The sequence below is a fragment of the Vipera berus genome, assembly GCF_964194415.1.
Source record: "Vipera berus genome assembly, chromosome: 16".
In the NCBI taxonomy this organism is placed as follows: domain Eukaryota; kingdom Metazoa; phylum Chordata; class Lepidosauria; order Squamata; family Viperidae; genus Vipera; species Vipera berus.
Window position 1 is genome coordinate 7,166,110 of NC_138219.1, and position 23,316 is coordinate 7,189,425.

Sequence of the window (23,316 nt, forward strand, 5' to 3'; positions counted from 1 at the left end):
CTTTAGCAAAACATCTCGGACTACCTGTATTGTATTTTTGCGGTATTGCATTTTTTTAAAAAAATCTTTTTTAATATTATAAGCCTGTCCAAGGTCACCCTGTGGTAGGATGGGTGGCCAAGAAATTTAATTAATAAATAACAGCTGGGAAAGGAAGGAAGGAGTCAAAGTCCGTATTTTGGGAGGGGGTGCTAAACTGGTCCGTTTTGACGGCTAGTTGACATCTGAAAAGGTCCTCTCCCGTTTCAAACCACAAATGCAAGCGCACGAGTTTATTTTGCAATGTTTTTATTATTAACCGGAAAATCCTCATCGGGCAAACCCACCCACCCCACCCACCGCCGCCACCAGGAGGAAAAATTTCATTCTGGCGAGGGGGCTGTCAGCCTCTCATCATTCACGAATGGAAAAGCAAAATAAGACTATTTACAGAAGATGAACGGGTGGGTTTCATTTTTATTTTTTTTGGAGGAGGGGGGTGGAGAGGAAAGGCTGAAAATCTTTCCTTGGCTCAAAAGCAAGCGAACAATTAACTGGACGATGAATCCAGCCAGGCCAGGCCAGGCCAGAAAATTTGGCTTCCCCAAAAGTTTAATGCAAAGATAGGACTGGTTGTTTTTTTTTTCCCCCTTCCTCCTCCTGCAAATGGGATAGAGAAAACTTTGCAAGATTTCGGCCTGCCTCCGTGTCCCCTCCACACACACACACACACACACGCACACACACACGCACCAGGATCCACAGGCCCACTTGGAAAAAAACATCAGCCAGACTGGAGGTGTCCCCTTCAGCTGTGTGCCTCTTCGTGTCGGCTTGCTGTCAATGGACGGTGTTGTGTTTCCTGAAATGTGTTGCACCCACGCCCGTGTGCACGCATACCCTGTGGTTCTTTCAAAGGAAAGGATTGTTCTTGAGAGCGAACGGTTGGCCTTCGCCACCGTGGGAGAACCGTCAGCTTCTTAGCCTAGCCGCCTTTCGAGCGGTGGGATTTTTAGGCTGGGGGAGGGACCCCCCCCAAGAGCCCCTGGGGCAAAATTGTGTCTTCTCGCAATGAAAAGAAATGGCGGGGGGGGGGAAATAAAAATAAAAGGAGAGAAATCCCTACAAAGATCCAAGTAGAACTGTCTCCTTTCTGATTACAACTGGGCAATAATGTGAATTTCGCTGATGTCGGCCCTTCCGCCCTCACCTGCTATTTTCCTAATTAGCAAATGGGGCAGAAGTCCCCCGTTGTGCCAACTCTGTGGGTGCGGAAGGGGGCAAAAGTGAGAAAGTCGGGGAGCGTGCAGAGAGGCTGTGCCTCTTAATTCTCTTCACATGGCTGCGATCCCAAGGGAAGAGAGAATCGTCAGGACGAGGACGAGAACTCCAGACTGGTACAACTGGGGTATCTTGAAACCCACGCCCATGTCCCAGGCCTACAAAAGAGGGAGACAAGGACGTCACAACACGAGGAACTAGAAGATAACCCGGTGGGTGGCCACAGCTACCTCAAACCGTCACTAAACGAGCTGTGGTTAAGTCAAGGACTAGCTGTGATGGAATGGCATGTGGGAAAGACTTTGGAACATTGGGGGGAGAAGGGCTGCAGAGGGAGGAGTCAGATCAGATCAGCCCCCAGTTGATACTAGGCAGAGGGGGGAAAGTCCGAAGGACCCTCCCTAATTTCTCAGGCTGTAAAAGAGACGGGGGGGGGTCAGAATTATACGAGGGCAATTCGGAAATAAACCCGTTTGGTTATTGGTGATGGACACCGATGGCCGATACGGAACTTTCATTACACACGTTAGAAAGCTACATTATCTGGCTTTTTGACATCGCCGCCGTTCAAATTGAGGCACCGGTCATAACATCTTAACGAGGTTTGAAATTCCTTAGTCGTCGTCGCAGCCCAAATCTGGGCTCTGGGGTGGGTGGGTGAGATCAAAAACATCCCAACGGAACGGCTTCAAAAGTTCCCGGGTGCATCTAGCAGTGTGCGGGCGAGCATTATTAAGGGGAATTAAAGAATTAAGGAGAAACTTCCAGACAGTGAGGACAATCAACCAGTGGAACAGAAGTTGCCTCCAGGAATCGGGGGGGCTCCATCACTGGAGGTTTTTAAGAAGAGACTGGACAGTCACTTGTCTGAGATGCTATAGGTTCTTCTTGAGTGGGGGGCTGGACTAGAAGACCTCCACGGTCCCTTCCAGCTCTTATTTCTATTCTATTCTATTCTATTCTATTCTATTCTATTCTATTCTATTCTATTCTATTCTATTCTATTCTATCCTATTCTCTTCTATCCTATCCTATCCTATTCTTCATTCCATTATTCTATTCTATTATCTAATCTATATTCTTCTCTTCTCTTCTATTCTTCATTCCATTATTCTATTCTATTCTATTCTATTCTATTCTATTCTATTCTATTCTATTCTATTCTATTCTATTCCATTCCATTCCATTCCATTCCATCCCATCCCATCCTATCCTATTCTTCATTCCATTATTCTATTCTATTATCTAATCTATATTCTTCTCTTCTCTTCTATTCTTCATTCCATTATTCTACTCTATTCTCTTCTATTCTTCATTCCATTATTCTATTCTATTCTATTCTATTCTATTCTATTCTATTCTATTCTATTCTATTCTATTCTATTCTATTCTATTCTATTCTATTCTATTCTATTCTATTCTATTCTATTCTATTCTATTCTATTCTAACCAGTGCCTCAGTCTCAATGGTGATTTAAAGTAATTTAATGTTGTAGCTTTCTAAGGCGTGTAATAAAAGTTCCATATCTGTGCGTGTCTGTCACTGATAACCAAACGGAGGTTTATTTCAGAATTGTCTCCGTACATTCACCGGGGCAAGATTCCGTCAATGGAGTGTCACCATGAAGTAGGATTAACTCACCTCATCGGCCCTGCAAGGCTGACATACAAACAGTAATAGTGGCTGCTTACCAGATGCCGAATCCCGTTCCAGGTGTGGTAGGTTATGGGTAGGGCCAAAGCAAACTTGGCTGAGTAAATCAGAGCAGGCGCCAGGCTGAGTGACCTGATCATGTCCAGGTAGTCAGAAAACTGTCCGGGAAGAGCCAAGGCACTTAAGGCGAAGAGCGACACACCTGGTGAGGAAACACATCCAGCAGGACACACAATGAAGGGAGTCCTCGAATTATGACACTTCAGCCCATAATCTCTCGTTTTGCCCCACTGTATGACTTTTCTCACCACAGTTGTTAAGGGGATCACTGCAGTTGCTCAGTTAGCAACATGGTTGTTAAATGAGTCCGGTTAGGGTTAGGGTTAACCCAAACCCTAACCCCCACCCCACCCCTTGACTTTGCTTGTCAGAAGGTCGCAAAAGGGGATCGCATGACCTCCCGGGAGACACGGCGACCGTCGTCAACGTAAGTCAGTTGCCAGTGTCTTGAGTTTTGATCCTGGGACCGTGGTGGGGGAGGCATAAGTGTGAAAAACGGTCCTAAGTCACTTTTTTTCAGGGCTGTTGTAACTTTGGACAGTCGTTAACTGTTCTTAAGTCGAGGATGACCCTTAGTTTATGGATGGAGGCAAATATACGTTTCCCGGGATGATGTTGCAGGATCCAGTCTGGGTCGATCTCAGGGAACGTCTCTCTGTCCCCAAGGAGGGGTTCGAGCACGGGTTCAAAAGCTCGGAAGACAAAACCTTTAGTCCCAGTGACCAACCCAGAGCGGATCCTGCAAATTTCGTTTAAATCAACCGTCAGCTAAAATCTCTCTCTCTCTCTCTCTCTCTATATATATATATATATATATATATATACACATATACATATATATATATATAGAGAGAGAGAGGGGGGGTTTAGATTTACTCTTGGGGCTTGAATTTAATTGTTTTAATTGATTTTAATTTTTGTATTTCATGGTTTTAACTGCCCTGTAAACTGCCCTGAGTCCTACGGGAATAGGGCGGTATACAAATTCAATAAAATAAAATAAATATATCTATCTATATCTATACACATACACGTATGTGTGTGTGTATATATATGTGTGTGTGTGTATATATATCCATCCATCCATTCATCCATCTTCTCTAATACCTTTATCATCCATCCAGCTATCCATCTCTGATCTATCTATCTTTTATCTATCATTATCTATCAATCATCTATCATTATCTATCAATCATTATCTCCATCATCTCTTATCATTTCTATATATCTATCATCTCTATCATTATATCTATCTATCTAATTTATCTCTTATCAAAAATATATGTGGACTATGCTATAGGAGATAAAATATTAAGATAAAACCATGATAAAATGAAGGCATAGAATTGCAATGGGACAGATGTTATAATTCAGCATCAAACCCCCCCACCAACTGCTTCTGATGTGGCTGCCATGAGATCAGCCCAGGTGCCCTGGGAGTTATGGTATCACCTAAGACTGATGATGACGTTAGGTGATACAATAACTCACAGAGGTTTCCCGCTCCTCGCGGGAAACATTCCTTGTCAATCAGGGAAAAGATTGAGAAATTGTGACGCACCAAAACTCATTCCCACACCGGTCCCGCGGTGAATGATGGACATTGACATCGGCAGGGACCACCTAAAAGGAAGGAAAGGGGGGATACTGTAAATGACAGCGCTGACATTTATTAAGGGGAAAGAAAGGAGCAAAGGAGAGAGACCCATGAATCGTTGTTAGAACAATTAACCTGTGGAACAGCTTGCCTCCAGAAGTTGTGGGGGCTCCAACCCTGGAGGTTTTTCAGGAGAGATTGTCCAACCCCTTGTCTGGAATGGTACACGGTCTCCTACTTGAGCGAGGGGTTGGATTAGAAGACTTCAAAGACCCCTCTATTATTCTGCTCTTCTTTTTTCCTTCCTTCCTTCCTTCCTTCCTTCCTTCCTTCCTTCCTTCCTTTCTTCCTTCCTTCCTTCCCCAACACCGGAGAAGAGATTGGACATCCTTTTGTCTGAAACGGTATAGGGTCTCCTCGCACAGGGGGTTGGACTAGAAGACCTCCAGGGTCCCTTCCTACTCTTTTGTTATTCTGCTCTTCTGTGTCCCGAGCACCGAGCTCAGGCCAGGCCAGGCCAAACTGTTCCAGCTCTTTTGATCTGCTCCCCACTCCGAATTATTTGAGGAATCCCACCAGAGCGAACAAGAGAAGGAACACTGGAATCTCTGGAGGTGGCCGAGGAATTAGATGACCGGAGGTGGGGGGGAGGGGAAATTCTCCTCGATGGGCAGCAGAGGAACCGGTTCCTTAAAGAGAAAGGAGCCAAGATTTTGAGCTTGGCTGTCAGTGGCAAAAGCTTGGGATGGCATTTCCCCCCCCCCCCAGGGAGCAGCTAAGTGCAGGCAAACTGAGGTGCAAGTAATCCTCGGCTTACGACTGAAAGAAAACCTGTTCAGTGCTATGGGTGGCTGGGGGTGGAGTAGGACATTTCAACCCAGGGGGCTTTTGAGCTTGGTGGTTTTCTGGCAAACATTTCAATGCCCAACTAAGAAACATCATCAATGGTAGAAGGATGGAGGAGGAGGAGGATTGTGACTGTGGGATCCTTGGTGCTCTCTGAGCTGGGTGGTTTTCTTGGAGACGTTTCATGACCCAACGAGGTAACATCTTCAGTTAGAAGGGATTGAGGTTTACAAGGAGGAGGAGGAGGAGGAGGAGGAGGAGGAGGAGGAGGAGGAGGAGGAATGTGAGATCCTTGGTGTTCTCTGAGCTTGGTGGTTTTCTTGCAGACATTTCATGACCCAACTATGTAATATCATCGGTGCTAGAAGGGAATTAAGTTTGTAGAAGGGAGGAGAAAGAAAAGAGAGAGGGAAAAAGGAGGAGAAGGAATGTGGGGGTCTTTGAGCTTGGCTCAAAGGCTCTTTGCAGACGTTTCACGACCCAGCTAGGTAACATCATCGGTGCTAGAGGGGAGTGGGGTTTACTCTCTGTTCATATACAAGTAGCTTGCTTGCCGAAGGCAAATCCCCCTGATGACGTTACCTAGTTAGGTCATGAAAGGTCCGTAAGAAACAACCCAACTCAAGAGAGCACCAAGGACACCTCAAAACTTCTCCTTTCTTGTCCTTTCAATCCAGCCTACCTTGCAGGGGCACCTGCAATTATCAAACGCCCAAAAATTAAAGATGTGTCTTACCCATAAATGGTGATATGTGGGGACAAGGGGCGCTGAGATTTGGTGTTCTTCTCCCAAAACCTAGCCATTTCTTCCTTCGCGGTCGTCCCCATGGGGACCACACTGGAACAAAGCCACGGAGAATGTGTTAGGAGGCAGGCCCCAAACACCCAATAATGCATACAGGTAAGTCCATCAAAATTTGGACGCTTGGCAACTGGCGTGTACTTTGCGACGGTTTCCTGGGGTCACGTGATCATCTTCCGACAAGCCAAGCCAATGGGGAAGCCAGCTTCACTTTACAACAAGGTTACGAACTTAACGGCTGCAATGTTTCACTGAACCACGGTGGCAAGAAGGCTGAGGTTCCCATAACTGTCTCACTTAGCAACAGAAATGTTGGGCTCCATTGTGTCTCAACTTACAACCACTTTTTTTTTAAAATCCCATTTATATCCCGCCCTTCTCCGAAGACTCAGGGTGGCTTACAATCTTAAGAAGCACAAATCAATGTGCTTAGCAATAGCCTTCATTCTATGTATATGCCTGCTTATTAGGGCTTTCATACACACCCCCAAGCGGCATTATTACAAAGTCAGCTTAATTGCCCCCAACAATCTGGGTCCTCATTTTACCTACCTCGGAAGGATGGAAGGCTGAGTCAACCTTGAGCCTGGTGGGACTCGAACCTGCACTAATGGCAGGCAGCTGGTGTTACTTAAGGAGGCATTAGCCCACTGCTCCACCAAGGATCTTGAGTTACAACAGCGCTGAAAAAAGTGACCCTTTATGACCTTTTTTTTCCACACTTACGTAAAAAGGGAGTAAACCAGGGGTCTTCAAACTTGGCTGAGGAATTCTGGGAGTCGAAATCCACAAGTCACAAAAGGGCTAAATTTGCAGACCCCTGCCCTAAACCGTAAATCTATTGACTGAGAGAGGGGGGGGGCTTCACCAAAAAATCAAATTTACTATACAAATGGTATATTCCACTGCGGCTATTTTTTTTAAAAAAATCTTTCCTTACATGCAAAGACTTAAGAAAGCGGTAAGCGATAACTTTTTTTTTCTTCTTCAATAGCATCAGAAACTTACTGTGGCATGGAGGACCGGCCCGGGCTGAGGCGTAGGCAGAGGCAGCGCCGACTTGCTAATCTGAAACAGCCAAAAAAATTTACAAGACTTATAGGCAGGAGTTTGTTCTTTTTAGGCCAGGGGTCTTCCAACTTGGCCCTTGGATGACTGGTGGACTTCAACTCCCAGAATTCCTCAGCCGGCGTGCCTGGCTGGGGAATTCTGGGAGTTGAAGTCCACCAGTCACCCAAGGGCAGGGATCTTCAAACTTGGCCCTTTTATGACTTGTGGACTTCAACTCCCAGAATTCCTCAGCCAGCATGCCTGGCTGAGGAATTCTGGGAGTTGAAGTCCACAAGTCATAAAAGGGCCAAGTTTGAAGACCCCTGCCCAAGAGTCAAGTTGGAAGACCCCCTGCTGGGTATCAGCCTACCTCGCAGGGTTAGGGTCAGGTTTTTCTTGAAGGCCCACGTGATATTTTGCCAAGGGACAGCAAGGGAGCTTCTGTGGCCGAGGGGGGACTCGAACCCGGGTCTCCACAATCCTATTCTGACACTTTCCTTACGCCGGCTCTGATCCCCTGGTTCAGGCCCAGATTTCAAACGAATCCGGCCAGACTCTCGCTCAGATATGCTGTTAATACTAGCCATCACCAACAGAGGGCGCTGTGTCCGCGGGGCACACTCAGACATGCACATAGACACGTGTACACTCTTTTTTTTGTTTGCTTGTTTGTTTTGCAGATCCCGGGTCTGAGCTCGCTCCCTTTCGCAAGGCGCAGCTCTGGAAGGGTCGGGTTACAGTGCCCATCGTCCCCGGCTTGCATGGGAGGTGCGGGTCCAGCCCGCCTGGCGAGCTAGCCGGGCATGATGGGTTGTGCAGTCCGACCCCTTCCCACCCCAGCAGGGAGGAAGGGGGACGGACGGTTCGAGGGCACGAGCGGGGTAGGGAGGAGGGCGAAACACGTGTCTTTGTGCACGAGGGAATCCGCCCCCCGCAGCCGGGGCGCCCTCGAGGTCACCCCGCAGCCTCCCAGCGCCTCAGGATCCGCTTTCCCAGCCCCGAACACGCGTGTTTCCCCACTCCGGGGAGGCGGAAAGCCCTTCCACACGAGCCGGACCCACCGCGGGAACTTCCCCCCCACCCTTTTTTTTTTCCTCCGCGGTCACCTCAAGACGGACGCCGCCATCTTGGCCGGGAAGCGCTGAGATCGGGACGCTGCGCGCGGTGACGTCACTGCCCGACTTCCGTCGCCGGAGGCCGGGAAGGGCGGAAGCCGGAAGGAGCCGGGCTTCAGCACGTGCGGGCGGGAAGGAGGGAGCAGGTTGCCCTTCCAGACTACAGTGCCCATCTCTCCTACCCGGGGATGGGGGGTGTAGTCCGATGGGGGGGCGGTGTAGGGGGTTGGACTAGATGACTAGCAAGGTTCTACATTCAGGCAAGAAAAAACAAACGCCCAGGTATAGGATGGATGGCACCTTGCTCAGTAGTAGCACCTGTGCAAGGGATCTCGGAGTCCTAGTGGACGATCCCTTAGCTAGGAGCCAGCCCTGTGAGCCCTGTGCTGCAGCTGCCCAAAAAGCCAACACAGTGCTAGGTTGCATTAAGAGAGGGAGAGAATCAAGGTCACCTGAAGTGTTAATACCACTTTACAAGGCCGTGGTAAGCCCACCCTTGGAACACTTGTCTCCAGTTTTGCTCACCACGATGTAAAAAAGATGTTGAGACTCTAGAAAGGGTGCAGAGAAGAGCAACAAAGATGGTCAGGGGACCGGAGGCTAAAACATACAAGGAACGGTTGCTGGAATTGGGAAGGTCTAGTTTAATGAAGAGAAGGGTGAGGGGTGACATGATAGCAGCCTTCCAATGTCTCAGGGGCTGCCCCAAAGAAGAGGGAGTCAAGCTATTCTCCAAGGCGCCTGAAGGCAGGACAAGAAAGCAACGGATGGAAACTAGTCAAGGAGAGAAGCAACCTAGAACTAAGGAGAAATTTCCTGAGAGTGAGAACAATTAACCAGTGGAACAACCTGCCTCCAGAAGTTGTGAATGTTCCAACACTGGAAGTTTTTAAGGAGAGACTGGACAGCCATTTGTCTCTTTATGTAAAATCAGCTGGCTTGCAGAGACAGCAAACCCTATTTCCTTCTAGCAATGACGATGCTTCCTAGTTTGGTCATGAAACGTCTGCAAGAAAACAACCAAGCTGAGACCACCAAGGACCCCACACACCCCTCCCTTCTAGCACTGGATGTTACCTAGTTGGGTCACCAAATGTCTGCAAGAAAACCACCAAGCTCAGAGAGCACCAAGGACCCACAGGCTACAAATATTCTATAAATAAATAAATAAACAGCAGTTTGCAAACCCAACATCTTCCAACTGCCCACTTTGGACTTGGCTAAGACCAAAGAGAACACAACACATGCCTGTGTGTTCTCTGGAATGTGTAACGCCTACTAAAAACCGCAATTGTACTGAAATAGTGGCCTTCAGAGGAAGATTTTGAAAAGATTTGTCTGTTTGTGACATCTGATATTTTTTTCTTCTGCCTTAGGGTTTTATCTTAACTTTAGCGACAGGTGCCTAATTTTCAGCCCCACCATGAACAAAATCCGAAAGCTCTTTTGTGGGTGTGTTTGTCTAGCATTCACGGTTTGAACCCAGCTCCGTTGAGGTTTTCCTCAGGCTGCCCACTGCAGTCTGTTTTCTCCAAAAATAGGGAACTTTTTAATTCTGCAAACAGAAGTTCTGCTGTTCTCTTAAGAGAGAAAATCCTCTTCGAGCATCATAGGGCAAGGAAAATTGTAATTGATTAAGCTGATTTCCCCCCCCCCTACTGGCTCAGTAAAGAATCTCTTTGCAGTGGTCCGGTCCAGGTGATGTGCAAAACGGCCGAGCAAAATTGACCCAAGGCAGCAGGAATGTAACTTGGATGCTTGATGGTCTTTGAGGTGGGCTCCTTGATGCTGTCTGAGTTAGATGGTTTTCTTGCAGACGTTTCATTACCCATCTAGATAACATCATCAGTGCTTCAAACCCTACAAATCTTCTCTGCTATTGGAATTCACCCTGCCAGCTGTGGATTCTGTGTCAAGAAATCTCCTTAAAAAAAAAGACTTTAAAACTGAAATTACAGACCCCCACCCCCCACCCCTCCTATCCCTGGCCGAAGGCTCTGCCTGTCGGGAGGCGAGAAAAATGGCATTTTTCAGAGGCTGTGCCCTCACCCACAGTTTGCCAAGAATGCAGCCTCTTTGCCCAGCTATGTTCGCAGGCTGCTCAACAATAGCCACCATAGATGCAAGCTTTTATGTTTTGTTCTCTTTGGGGAGTGGGGGGGAAACTGGTTCATCTCTGCACACACACACACACCCCGTTTTTTTTCTCCCCAAACGCCACCTTCTCATTGGCTCCAGATTTCTGCAGAGATAGCATCCTTTGCAGCAGGCGAGTTCTTAAACGGACGGTGCCCCCCTCTCCGCCATTCGACGGGAAGGCGTCCTCGGCCTTGCTACCAGCTCTTCCCCTCCATGTGGCTGGGACTTGGACACTAACCCAAAAAAAATGGGGGGTCCAGCTGACGCCGGAAAGAGCCAAGCCTTCCTCTGGTCATTACTCGTGTCCACCGTGGGTAAGTTGCATGACGCTCAAGGAAAAGATTTTGAAAATTTAGAAAAATCTCAAAGAGATCACTGGGTGTGTGTGTGTGTGTGTGTCCAAAGTCATAAGTATCCAAAGGCAGAAGAGCAGAAGAACAAGAGTTGGAAGGGACCTTGGAGGTCTTCTAGTCCAACCCCCTGCTCAAGCAGGCGACCGTAGACATTTCAGGCAAAGGGCTATCTTCAAAAGTAACACCCCGGTGGAAGAAGAATTAATTAAGAAAATTTTAGATTGTGCAGAAATGGACAGATTGACCTTGAATTAAAGGTAAAAAGAGAAAGAAGATTCAGTATAATTTAGAACACGAGACAATTTTTAACCAGTGGCTAGGAAAACGAGCTAGAGAGAAGAACGTAATACGTACTATGTAACATTAAATATGTGTTGGAAGAAGAAGACGACTCTCGGGTGGAGAGAAGATTTAAGAACTATATTATCAACTAATATGACATCTATTTGGTGTTTTTTTTCCCAACCCTCCCTGATTGTGGGGTCCTTTAGGGGTAGACTGCCTCTGAAGCTGGAGGCTCTACGCTGGGCGTAGATTGTTGAGAACCAGCCCTGGAGGTCTCCTGTTTTCCTAACGTAATTTCCACAGCATTGTGGCATTGGGAATCTGAGCTTCGGTTTTTCTCTCTCCGGTGCTGCAGCATGGGCTATGTAGTCCTTCGGCCCTCTGCCAGTCTGCTAAGTCCTTTTTGTCACGCTTAAGAGGACTGAAGCAGAGGCCACGGCTTCATGGGCCGTTCTGCATACCTATGCTATTCACCTTCAGATTTCTGGGCGTGGCTTGGCGAATGATGGTTTGGATCGTGGTTTAGTTCAAGGGATGGCTAGCGGGGGCTGACTCGCAGGCGATTCTAGGAAAATTCTGCAGATTCCAGGGGAAAATGAGATTACCGACGGTTTACTTCTCAAAGCCTCAAATGTTTCCATCATATGTTCAATTGTCTCCAAAAACGGTGCATCTGAATAAAATCCTCAATAAAATCTAGGCTGAGTTTTGCTTTTCGAGCTTTCTGATGTTGGGTTTTGCAGAGAATTAAGGGGATGGACCAATTTAAGGAGATTTGGTGTGGGGGGGGGGAAAGACGATGGTGATGGATTTGTAAATGACAGGGCCATTAAGGAGAGCTGCGTAGCTAACAATGAGAAGTTAACCCATGTTAAAATTTCCAACTAAAAATACTATTAAATATTGCAAGCTACGCCGACGCTTCTGTCTTTTAATAACATGCATAAATCCAAAAAGTGCCTGCAATTTAAAGCAAGGGAAAGAAGTGACTGTATCTTGCTTAATTGAATAATTAACAATCACGATACCTCTTATCGTTCTGAGAAACAACTGTGTCTTGTCACGCCTTAAAACCTGAGTAATGGGGTTCACACAACACAGAGACTTTTTATTTATTTTTATTTTAATTCCATTTATATCCCGCCCTTCTCCGAAGACTCAGGGCGGCTTACAAGCTTAGCAGTAGCCTTCATTCTATGTATATGCCTGCTTATTAGGGCTTTCACACACACCCCAAGCGGCATTATTACTATTACTATTATTAATTGCCCCCAACAATCTGGGTCCTCATTTTACCTACCTGGGAAGGATGGAAGGCTGAGTCAACCTTGAGCCTGGTGGGACTCGAACCTGCACTAATTGCAGGCAGCTGGTGTTACTTAAGGAGGCATTAGCCCACTGCTCCACCAAGGCTCCTGGACTTTGCTGGATTGTGGTTTGTTGGGGGAAAAAAAAACACCTTGGGCTGAGTTCTCCTCTTGTGGTTACCCTCAAACTGGACAAAACGTGGTTTGTAGGATGAGCGAAAGCTCGTGGATGACTTTAATCTAGAAAACGATTTATTTATTAAACTTGTACGTCGCCCGTCTCAGCGTCTCGAAAACACAACCCTGTTTTCTGTTGTTTGGGATGCAGCAAAGTGTCTCATTTTTGGAGTGGATCATTCTTTTTTCCAACTCGGGAGGAAAAAAAAATGCAACCCATTATGGTGCCAGTCAGATTAAACTGGTTCCCATTCAGCCGAAAAGCAAAGCGCATTAGCAGAATAAAGCAAGATATTTTATAATGCTCTGAAATCTCTTCCTGTTATCTTCAGAGGAGTTAAGGTGGGAACCGGGAATGGGAAAGGAAAGCCAAGTAAGAATTGTGTTTTAAGAGACACAGGTTTGACCTGAACAAATTAAATTTATCTGCAGCCAGGGGGGGTTAAGTAAAAGAGAATTTTTAAACGATGTTATAAATCTCTAGGTAGTTTAATTCTACCCCTTTTTCTTACATCTTCATTTTAACTCCCGTGCTTATGGATTCTTGAAATTGTCTTTTGGAGCAGGAGATGTTCCCAAGGAAGGGACACCCCCCCCACACACACACCCCACCCCGTTTGAAAATTGGGTTTGGGAAATAGGAAAGGAGATCTAAGAAACAAATATTCTTAATTTCTCTGAACGTATTTTTCCACAGTCCGAGTATCTACACAGTGCAATAAAAAAATAAAATACTGCCAGTTTATTTCCATCCTGTACCAAAGGTTGAACAAGCCGGGTTATTTTTACTGTGTTCCTTAGCCAAATGCCCTGAGCCCTGGAGAGACAGACTACAGCACTGCAAACAATGTAATTTCCTGGTTTATTTAAGATGGGCAAAGGAATCGAGGTTTATGAACCGTGCAAATCTGGGCTGACATGTTTCACCCAGCTGTTCCTAGCCGAAATGGGTGAAAAGAAGCAGAAAAGACGAATTCTGTTCGCTTTCAAAACCTCAGTGACAGGGAAGCCAAAAGAACTATTTTATTTATGTTTATTTTAGATTTTTTTTAAAAAAAATATCCCGTGTTTATTATTTTTATAAATAAGTCAAGACGGTGAAGGTACCTAGTGCTTAATGCAAACTGCTTTTAAAAAAAAAATTAAAATAAAAGTTACAGGAGCGGTGGAGATTTAGAAATGAGGAATGGGTGAATACTGGAATGCAGTGGCTTTTAATTCCGGGGAGAGCAACGTTTTGGAAAAATGTTGTAGAATAACACCTTCCCTCGGGATGCTTCTTCCCTCGGCTTAGAAGAAAAGGAAAGGAAAATGAGAAGGAAGGAAGGAAGGAAGGAAGAAAGAAAGAAGAGAGAGAGAAAGGGAAGGAAGGAAGGAGAAAGAGAAAAGGAAGGAACGGAGGGAGGGAGGGAGGAAAAGAGAAATGGAAGGAAAGAAGGAAGGAAGGAAGAAAACAGGGAAGGAAGGAAAGAAGGAGACAGAAAAGGAAGGAAAGGAAGGAGAAAAAGGGAAGGAAGGAAAGAAAGGAAGGAAGGAAGGAAATTTTACTTTGCCATTGCTATAAATTAAAGGCACCTTGGTCACAATTTGATTTGATAGCAAACTCCTTCAGTACACAGGTTAGAAGGCGCTAATCGAACGCCATGATTAAATTTTCAATTTATTTTCTTTTACGCTTGCCACAGACACCCGCAGCTATCTCTTGCCATCCCTGAACGTTAATATTTTTTTCCTCCTCTCTCCCTTTTCAAAATCCCTATTGTTCCACTCGCTATTCTGCCTGCTTAATCTTCTATTATCCCTCGGCTTCTGTGCAAACTGGGTGCTAAAACCACGTCATCTTCATGCTTTGCCTGCAGAAGGAATATCCCTCCCTCCCCAGCTTTCCAGATGTGACTACATAAACCATGAGGAGGATGAGCAGTATAGGAAGCAAAGCTTATTTGCACTCTCGGTGTCTCCGCCGATAAGTTAAAACCCCTCAGCTTGAAACTGCAAACCGGGGTGTGGTGAATATTTCAGGAGAAACCCATTTCTTCAGCTCTGTTCCGTTTAGAATCATGAGGACTAGAATCTTTTCACAAGCGACTCTTTTCAGGGCCGTTGTAAGACCGAACGGTTGTAAAACAGGATGGTCTGGAATCTATAGCTGTCAAAATCAGACCACTCCTGACTCATTTAAACAACGGCAACCTGGGGTTCGTCACAGTTCCAGGTTGTCATTTGTGTGTAGACGGGCACAAAATCGTGCCAGAAAAAAAGGGAAAATAGGGAGGGTTAGGAGGGGAGGAAAAGGTTGTTGTTGTTTTTTCCAGCCAAAAATCGGGAGGGAAATTTGCCACTCAATCCGACGGCCCCCGGCAGTTTGGAATTTGCACCCCAAAGGCCGTAGAGAAGGAGACGATTGTTCGGCTGCACAGAAGGATCCTTTGATTGCAAATGTCGCAATTTCGAGATCACTCAGCAATGTGCTTCAAGGAGCGACTGAGGATCCCTTCCCACTTCCCAGACGGAGGGGTGGGGAGGCAGAAGTGGGGGGGGGCTGGAGAAATCCGCAAAAACTCAAAAGCGCCTTGTGGGTTTTCGTATCACAACAATGAGGCGGTGTCTCTCTTTCTCCTTCCTTCGTTTTGTTTACTCAATTTTTATTCCTCGGGTTTTTATCCCACTTTCATTAGCTTTACCAACAAATCAAGGAGGTGAGCAGACCTCATCCTGGCTCAACGGGACTGGTTCAAAGTCCTCTAGCCAGGTTTCATGGCTTGGGTGGAACTAGAACTCACCGTCTCCCGGTGATTAGCCAAAAGTCGCCCAGCCGGCTTTCATGCCTAAGGCGAAACTAGCATTCACCATCTCCTGGTTACTGGCCCAAAGTCACCCAGCTGGCTTTCATGGCTAAGGTGGGACTAGAACTCACCGTCTCCTGGTGATTAACCCAAAGTCACCCAGCCAGCTTTTATGCCTAAGGTGAGACTAGAACTCACCGTCTCCTGATTTCTAGGCCAGCACCTTCAAAATGGCTCCATGGGCTAATTGTCCCACGGAGGACTACACAGCCACCTCTGGATGTATGATACATCTACGCAGTGACCATATTTTTGTGGGGGGGGGAAATTAAGGGCCAATCTGAACAAGGGAGAAACTTTAAAAGAAATTCACACGGATTTTTTTAAAAAAATTGTTTGATGTGCTTAACTTCTTTCCCCTAAAATAAGTAACGAAACCAAGAAAAATTTCCCCCAAATGCATAGACTAATTTTTTTAAAAACAACAACAACAACAATGGAAAATCAGACTAGATAATGACCAATTCTCCGGCCTCCACTGTGGTCATAAGTTGGGAACTATGTGTAAATTAAAGAGGTACACAGGAATCCAGGACAGCTATCCCCCCCCAAAAAATTTATTGTTTCTTTTTCATATTTGTACTCTTTTAATTGTATAATCTGGGAATTGGAAGCTGCCCAAAGCCATTGATTGACATGGGTAGCTATAGAAATTGAATGAATCAATCAATCAAACAAACAAACAAACCATGGTTTCCGGATGTGTCAACTGCCAATGGATTGACTTTTGGGCTTTGAAATTTCATTTAACCTGTTTGTTGTTAAGTGGGGTTGCCTTTTTGGGATCTGGGCAGAAGCCTTAGGAAAGTGATCTGGGATTTACCCATTCATTAATTTACTGATTAATTTCACCTCTCTGCTTTTTTTCTTTTCTTTTCTGCAGTGCTCTCTCCAACCTTGGCCATCAAAGTTTACACGGCAAACGAGGTCCACGGCACGGTGGGATCTAAAATTAAGCTCTCTTGCTCTTTCTGGTCCAACGAGTGGATCTCCGATGACATTTCCATCACTTGGCACTTTCAGCCGGAACGTGGAAAGGACAGTATTTCGGTAAAATAATAATATATTATTATATATATATAATTTGTATCTATTGATACACTAGAACTTGCTAGAAGATGAGCAACTTCAATATTGTAGGAGAACTACATATAATATTTTGGCTGTAGAACTTTGGATGACCACTAGAGGGCCAGAGCAAAAACGGAGTGTTAGCCTCTGCTGCCCTCTTGTGGTTCCATGTATATTGCAGCCTGATCTGATTCTTCCAGGCGGGTGGTAACTTTCGTCCCACCAATTCTTTTGCTTTTATTCAACCCCAGATATTTCACTACGCCAAAGGCCAGCATTACATTGACAATGTTGGGTCCTTCAAGGAGCGCATTGAGTGGATCGGGGACCCTCGCTGGAAAGACGGTTCCATTATCATCCATGACCTGGAATACACTGACAACGGGACCTACACTTGCGATGTCAAAAACCCACCGGACATTGTGGGGAGAACATCACAAGTCACCCTCTACGTTTTTGAGAACGGTAATGCTCGTTGACCGGCGAGAAATTGTTTGTGGTGTTACCATTATCTTCCCATTTTTAATAAGTGTGACGCCACAACTTTTGGGGCGAACTGAAGTTTCTGGCCTAAGGGGAGGGAGGGAGGGAGGGAGGGAGGGAGGGAAGGAAGGAAGGAAGGAAGGAAGGAAGGAAGGAAGGAAGGAAGGAAGGAAGGAAGGAAGGAACAATTATTTCTGGTCAGACTCTTTCCCCAATTTCTTCCCTCTACATATTAAGTCTGTGCAATCTCTTCTCCTTGGGTTGTCATCCCATCGAACTCAATGGACCAGGATGCAGGGTTTCTATGGGGAAAGGTCAACCTTTTGGGGTGATGTGTGAATGGGTGGCTGGAATAAAATGATTGAGTGGAGGCTGGACTGCTGAACAAACCCAGTTGGAAATGTATATTTTAATAACGTTTCCTCCTCCTCCTCTTCCATCTCCTCCTCCATCACCACCTTCTCCTCCTCCTCTTCCATCTCCTCCTCCTCCTCCTCCTCTCCTCCTTTTCCATCTTGTCCTTTTCCATCTTCTCTTTCTGCTTCTCCTTTCCCTTCCTCACCTTCTCCCTCTCCTCCTCCTCCTCCTCCTCCTCCTCCTCCTCCTCCTCCATCTTTTCCTCACTTTTGTCTGTCTTCTCTACCTCTCCCTTCCTCTTTCTCTCTCTCTCCCCTCCTCTCTTTCTTCTCCAGTTCCTACCAGATACGGCCAAGTCCTGGGTGGCATCATCGGAGGTGTCTTGGCTGTGGTCTTAGTGGTCCTGCTGATAGCCTACCTCATCAGGTACTGCTGGCTGAGGAGACAAGCCACCCTCCAGAGGCGTCTCAGGTAAACCCAGAAACCCACCCCACCCCCCGGCTCCTCTGTCTGCCACTATCCTTCTCTTGCTAAAGGTGCGGGGAACCCTTCCTTCGAGAGCCCTTTGCCAGCTTTCCAGCCTCATGCCAGGCTGGGGGATGATGGGACCTGTAGTCCTGCCTCACCGCTGGGCCTCAGGTTACTGCTTTCGGCTCTCTCAGCCTTGCCTGGAGTTGTGGCAGTGTTTCCAACCTGGGAGGGCTGGGGGAGGGCTACGCTAATCCCACATCAAAGTCTTCTCACTCCCACTCGCTTTGAAACAGAAAGCACACGCGCGCGCACACACACACACACACACACACACACACACAAACACACGAACCACAACGAGAGAGGGAGAGCAAAGAAAGGAAAGGGGCAATTTCCCCACGACTGTTTGTTTGTTTTAAATGCCGTTAATTGCTAGGCATTTGAGTGCAGGATTTTAGAATAATTGGGGTTTAGGCAAGGGGTTTCCTTGCTCGGGAAATGGCTCCCCGGTTTTTCATCATCGTACCTCAATGCGCATCTCTGTTCTTGTCTCCAATTAGCGCGATGGAGAAAGGGAAACTGAGGCTGGGGAAGGATTCTTCTAAACGGCGCCATCAGGTGAGACTTTGGGGGTGCGAGAGGAAGACGTTCCCCCCCCCAAGTAAGGATCAGTTAGACGTACAGGTAGTCCTCAACGTACAACCGTAATTGAGCCTGCCTAGTTAGTCTGAAATGGTATAGGGTTTCCTGCCTGAGTAGAGGGTTGGACTAGAAGACCTCCAAGGTCCCTTCCAACTATTCTATTCTATTCTATTCTATTCTATTCTATTCTATTCTATTCTATTCTATTCTATTCTATTCTATTCTATTCTATTCTATTCTATTTTCTATTATTTTCTATTTTCTATTTTCTTTTCTATATTCTATTCTATTCTATTCTATTCTATTCTATTCTATTCTATTCTATTCTATTCTATTCTATTCTATTCTATTCTATTCTATTCTATTCTATTCTTCATTCCACTATTCTATTCTATTCTATTCTATTCTCTATTTCTTATACTATTCTATTCCATTCCATTCCATTCCATTCCATTCCATCCCATCCCATTCCATTCCATTCTTATTTCTTATTCTATTCTATTCTATTCTGTTCTGTTCTGTTCTATTCTATTCTATTCTATTCTATTCTATTCTATTCTATTCTATTCTATTCTATTCTATTCTATTATTCTATTCTATTCTATTCTATTCTATTCTATTCTATTCTATTCTATTCTATTCTATTCTATTCTATTCTATTTTCTATTATTTTCTATTTTCTATTTTCTTTTCTATATTCTATTCTATTCTATTCTATTCTATTCTATTCTATTCTATTCTATTCTATTCTATTCTATTCTATTCTATTCTTCATTCCACTATTCTATTCTATTCTATTCTATTCTCTATTTCTTATACTATTCTATTCCATTCCATTCCATTCCATTCCATTCCATCCCATCCCATTCCATTCCATTCTTATTTCTTATTCTATTCTATTCTATTCTATTCTGTTCTGTTCTATTCTATTCTATTCTATTCTATTCTATTCTATTCTATTCTATTATTCTATTCTATTCTATTCTATTCTATTCTATTCTATTCTATTCTATTCTATTCTATTCTCTATTCTATTCTATTCTATTCTATTCTATTCTATTCTATTCTATTCTATTCTATTCTATTCTATTCTACTCTACTCTACTCTACTCTACTCTACTCTACTCTACTCTACTCTACTCTATTCCCTGGCCAACCTTCTCTTCTTTTCTCTCCCCTCTTGATAGACCCCCGTCCTGTACGCCATGCTGGACCACAGCCGCCTAACCAAGAGCGACAAGAAATCCAGGGGAGGCTTTGGAGACTCGCGCAAAGATAAGAAATAGCGGTTAGCCGGCAGAGAAGGTATCGAGAAGAAGGCGGCCAAGAGGCAGGTGGTCCTGACCATCGAGATGGAACCGAAGAAGGACCACCTCGAGGCTGAAGGCCTCAAGCCCGCCGTCAAGTCCCCCAGCAAGAACAGCCTCAAAAACGCCCTCATGAATATCATTAAAAGCGATTCGGCCTTATAATTTGAACCCGGGGCCTTTCCTGGCCTTCCTCTTCTCCAGGCGGGGAAGGTGGGAGCCAGGAGGTCCCTTTCTCCTCCACCCAGTCCTCTTGGTTTTGCTAGGACCACCAGATCGGGGGTGCAGTACCTCTGACTGCCAGATGGGGGCAGCAAGGAGTGGGTTTGCAGGTCTCTGCTGCCACCCGCTGGCCCCTTGGAAGATTGCAGCTCACCAATGGTGCTTTAATGCACTTTTCTCAATCTCATCGTCAAGTTTAAAAGGTGTGGACTACAACTCCCAGATTTCTGGCTGGCAAATTCTGGGCATTGTAGTCCTCCCATCTTAAAGCTGAGAAACAAAAGCATGGACAAGTTATGTGGCCATCTGTACTGCTGCGGTAATCTGCCTAATCGGGCTGATAGCATTTGGTATCAAACTGACATAAATTCCTTTTTTTCCCCCCTGCAATTTTGGGGGAGGAATCTTTGTTTGCGTGGCACCATCAGAAAACAAAGTTTAAACCGAAAAAAATCTTGAGATTCCTCCCTCGATGCAGGCAGTCCTCCATTTATGACCACCAGAAAGGCTGGAAAATTTGTTGTTAAGCGGTGTGGTCGTTAAACAAGACACTCCAGGGCAGTGTCTTTCAACCTTCCTTGCTGGCTTCCTCCTACTGGGAAAGATTGCAAATATTAGTCTGTGGAGGCTGTGATTCTTGTCAACACCAGACCGTCGCCAAGGTCATTTTGTTACGGTCGTAAATGCGAGGATCAGTTGCCAGGCACTTTTCCCAGCACTTTCATAACTTTGAATGGTCATAAGTAGAGGACTATCCGTGTCCTAGCCGCTTCTGCTGCAGGAAGAGAGAAAAATCCCGTGACTTCCATCTGCTACGATCCAACATTTTGTGTTAGCGTTTTTGTACCCTTCCGAGGTCCCCCAAACTCAAACTCGGGTACACACGTGCGTAAATAAGTCACAAAACCTGTAGGAGATAAGCTTATAATTTTCACCAAAGGGAGATTTCCATCAGCCCCCTGGACCCCCCGTTCATCGCCATGAGGATAAAGCAAACTGGGTGCCCCCATCCTTTTAACCCTCCCGAATTCTTATGAATTGGCCCCAAAGATGCTAAATTCTCCCCAAACGGTGCCTTCTTCTGCTCTAACCACTGTGACACTCTTCCGCTCCGTGATTCGAGCGCAGATGTAATTTTCTTTCCTGTGGTTTTTTTTTTCTTCCTTTCCTTTCCTTTTTTCTTTTTAATCCGAGATTTTAGTCGGTGCATCTCACAAACTCACAAAGGGGATCTAATTTCACTCGGACAGGAGGGACAAAAACATTTTGCTTGCCCCTCCCGAGCGAAAATTAAAACTAAAGAAGAAAATACGATTTTTTAAAAAAAAAATAATGCCCCAAAGACTTCTATCGCGCTCTCTCTTTCTCTTTCTGATCCTAGGAGTAGCGATCCTAAAGAGAGATTTCATTTTAGGCCAAATTCGGAGCCTCTCGCTTGAGCAAAGCATCTGAGACATTTCAAGGCAGGTAAAAAAATATATATTAATAATTAAAAATAACCCACTAAGACAATCCCTGAAATTTTCTCAAGGAGGGGGTTTTGCTCATTTTTAAAGAGGCTGCCCAATTTGGTCTGCTGGTAAATTCTCGCCCCGTTGCAAAAAGTTGGTGCAAACCAGTTAAATCAATTTTTCCCCCCTATAACAGAGAGAGAGAGAGAGAGAGAGAAATGCAGATTATTTTCTGCCAGTTTCCCCCAAAGTCTGTCGAAGCAGACGAATTTATATTTCTGCTCTGACTTGTTTGACATTTCCAGGGTGTCTCCCGAGAGGGAAATTAAACCATCGACTCGACAGCCGCAAAACTTTGCCGTACGATCTGCAAAAGGGAGGTTGGGATGAAGTTTATGATTAACCTGCGGAAATATATATATATTTCTTTCTTCCTTGCTGTGCTCTGCCCGGTGACCGAATTCTGCATGACGTTACATTGGTAGGCAGAGATCAAAGGTTGCATTTCCCCCCCCCCTCTGCTTCTGTTTAGATTCTGTTGTTCTTTTTTTTTTAAATTATTCTGCTCAGATTAACTATTAGGACAACATGTTCCTGCAGCAGCAAAACAGGAGATCCCGGAACATTTTGTTAGCAAACACACCATAGCTTCGGTTTTGCGTGTTTTAACAGAATCACAGATTTTGGAAGGGACCTTTGAAGGTCTTCAAGTCCAACCCACTGCTCAGACAATTTTCAGACAATTTTCATGTCTCTTTCTTACCGCTGTCCTTCGGCCTCTTTCTTGTCTTCAAATCACGCAACATCGAATGATGGTGCTAAAGCAATGTACATAAGCAGACAATTCCCACCGACCGTTCTGTGTAGCACATGTTGTCACAAGTAGTCTTAGAAAACTAAACTCGTGTATGTGTGGGTTTTTTTTAAAAAAAACAACAACAACGATGTGTGTACAATTTCCTAGGGGCTTTTCCCGACCCCATGGATGTCTTTCAAAAAAAAAAAAAACAGCCGTCGCCAAAAACAAACGACATCATTAAAATGACAAAGAATTAATTAAAAAGACTGACATTTCTATGCCAAGCTGGTTTCCTTGTGGTCTGTGATCCTGATAGTAAACTTGGAATAAAAAAGGTAGGGGAATCCCTGCGGATTTTACTCCTTGAGTTGTTGCTGACTAAATGGGGCGCTGCTCATCTCCATTTCAAGGCCACTGAGCCAGTGCTGTCCATAGACATTTTCTATGTATCACTCTTTCTCTATCTTTCTCTATCTATCTATATCACTCTATCTGTATCTGTCTTTCTCTCAATATTATCTATTTGTTTCTATCTCTATCATCTATCTATGTATCTATATATCTTTATATATATTTATCTCTCTCTCTCTCTGGATCTATCTATCATCTATCTATCATCTATCTATCTATCCATCTATCTATCTATCTATCTATCTATCTATCTATCTATCTATCTATCTATCTATCTATCATCTATCTATCTATCCTATCAAACCGGAACATTGAAATCTGCAAATAGGAGCTGTGTCAAAAGTGCAGACAGAAGGGAAAAGCAGACGAAAGACCAAAACAAGGTTTTCCCCCTGATTATTTTATTAACATGCTAAACGTGTCAGTCTTCAAAGCAGATCAGTCCGTGCCCAAGATGACATAGCTTTTATTCATTCTTGACAATGTGTCATTGCCCGTCACGAATCTCGCAAACACCACTGGCCCACAAGTGGAATGGCTGTGAGGCCGCTAAGTGGGGGTGGGGGGGGTGGGGAAATGGGTGCATGACCTTGGCGGATAGATTTAGGGTT

The 23,316-nt window shown here is 45.1% G+C and overlaps 2 protein-coding genes across 3 annotated transcripts; one reads left to right on the forward strand and one right to left on the reverse strand.

Annotated features, from left to right (window-relative positions):
• Positions 1–837: 837 nt before the first annotated feature.
• Positions 838–8,419, reverse strand: SDHC (succinate dehydrogenase complex subunit C). 2 transcript variants are annotated; one of them, XM_081340901.1, is made up of 6 exons: positions 8,376–8,419; positions 7,228–7,287; positions 6,154–6,255; positions 4,536–4,597; positions 2,953–3,116; positions 838–1,418 (listed from the first exon to the last, which is right to left on the reverse strand). In XM_081340901.1, the coding sequence occupies exons 1-6, from the start codon at positions 8,393–8,395 to the stop codon at positions 1,314–1,316; spliced, it is 513 nt and encodes a 170-aa protein (XP_081197027.1). In that variant the 5' UTR covers positions 8,396–8,419; the 3' UTR covers positions 838–1,313. The 2 variants fall into 2 exon arrangements, with proteins under 2 accessions (XP_081197027.1, XP_081197028.1); XM_081340902.1 differs by lacking the exon at positions 8,376–8,419 and having other exon boundaries at positions 7,160–7,287.
• Positions 8,420–10,713: 2,294 nt separating this feature from the next.
• MPZ (myelin protein zero) lies at positions 10,714–22,578 on the forward strand. The gene is made up of 6 exons (XM_081340883.1): positions 10,714–10,837; positions 16,375–16,541; positions 16,814–17,027; positions 17,738–17,873; positions 18,434–18,491; positions 19,703–22,578. Exons 1-6 carry the CDS (start codon positions 10,771–10,773, stop codon positions 19,799–19,801), a joined length of 741 nt encoding a protein of 246 aa, XP_081197009.1. The 5' UTR covers positions 10,714–10,770; the 3' UTR covers positions 19,802–22,578.
• Positions 22,579–23,316: the final 738 nt, after the last annotated feature.

What these genes read in the sequence shown, in the direction of transcription:
- SDHC (XM_081340901.1), bottom strand. Translation starts at nt 8,395, where the DNA reads ATGGCGGCGTCCGTCTTGAG. An exon ending in ATGGCGGCGTCCGTCTTGAG is followed by an intron (nt 7,288 to 8,375) that starts GTGACCGCGGAG and finishes TGGCTGTTTCAG; the next exon opens with ATTAGCAAGTCGGCGCTGCC. An exon ending in GGAACGGGATTCGGCATCTG is followed by an intron (nt 1,419 to 2,952) that starts GTAAGCAGCCAC and finishes CCTCTTTTGTAG; the next exon opens with GCCTGGGACATGGGCGTGGG.
- MPZ (XM_081340883.1), top strand. Translation starts at nt 10,771, where the DNA reads ATGGGGGGTCCAGCTGACGCCGGAAAGAGCCAAGCCTTCCTCTGGTCA. An exon ending in ATTACTCGTGTCCACCGTGG is followed by an intron (nt 10,838 to 16,374) that starts GTAAGTTGCATG and finishes TCTTTTCTGCAG; the next exon opens with TGCTCTCTCCAACCTTGGCC. An exon ending in CCTCTACGTTTTTGAGAACG is followed by an intron (nt 17,028 to 17,737) that starts GTAATGCTCGTT and finishes TTTCTTCTCCAG; the next exon opens with TTCCTACCAGATACGGCCAA.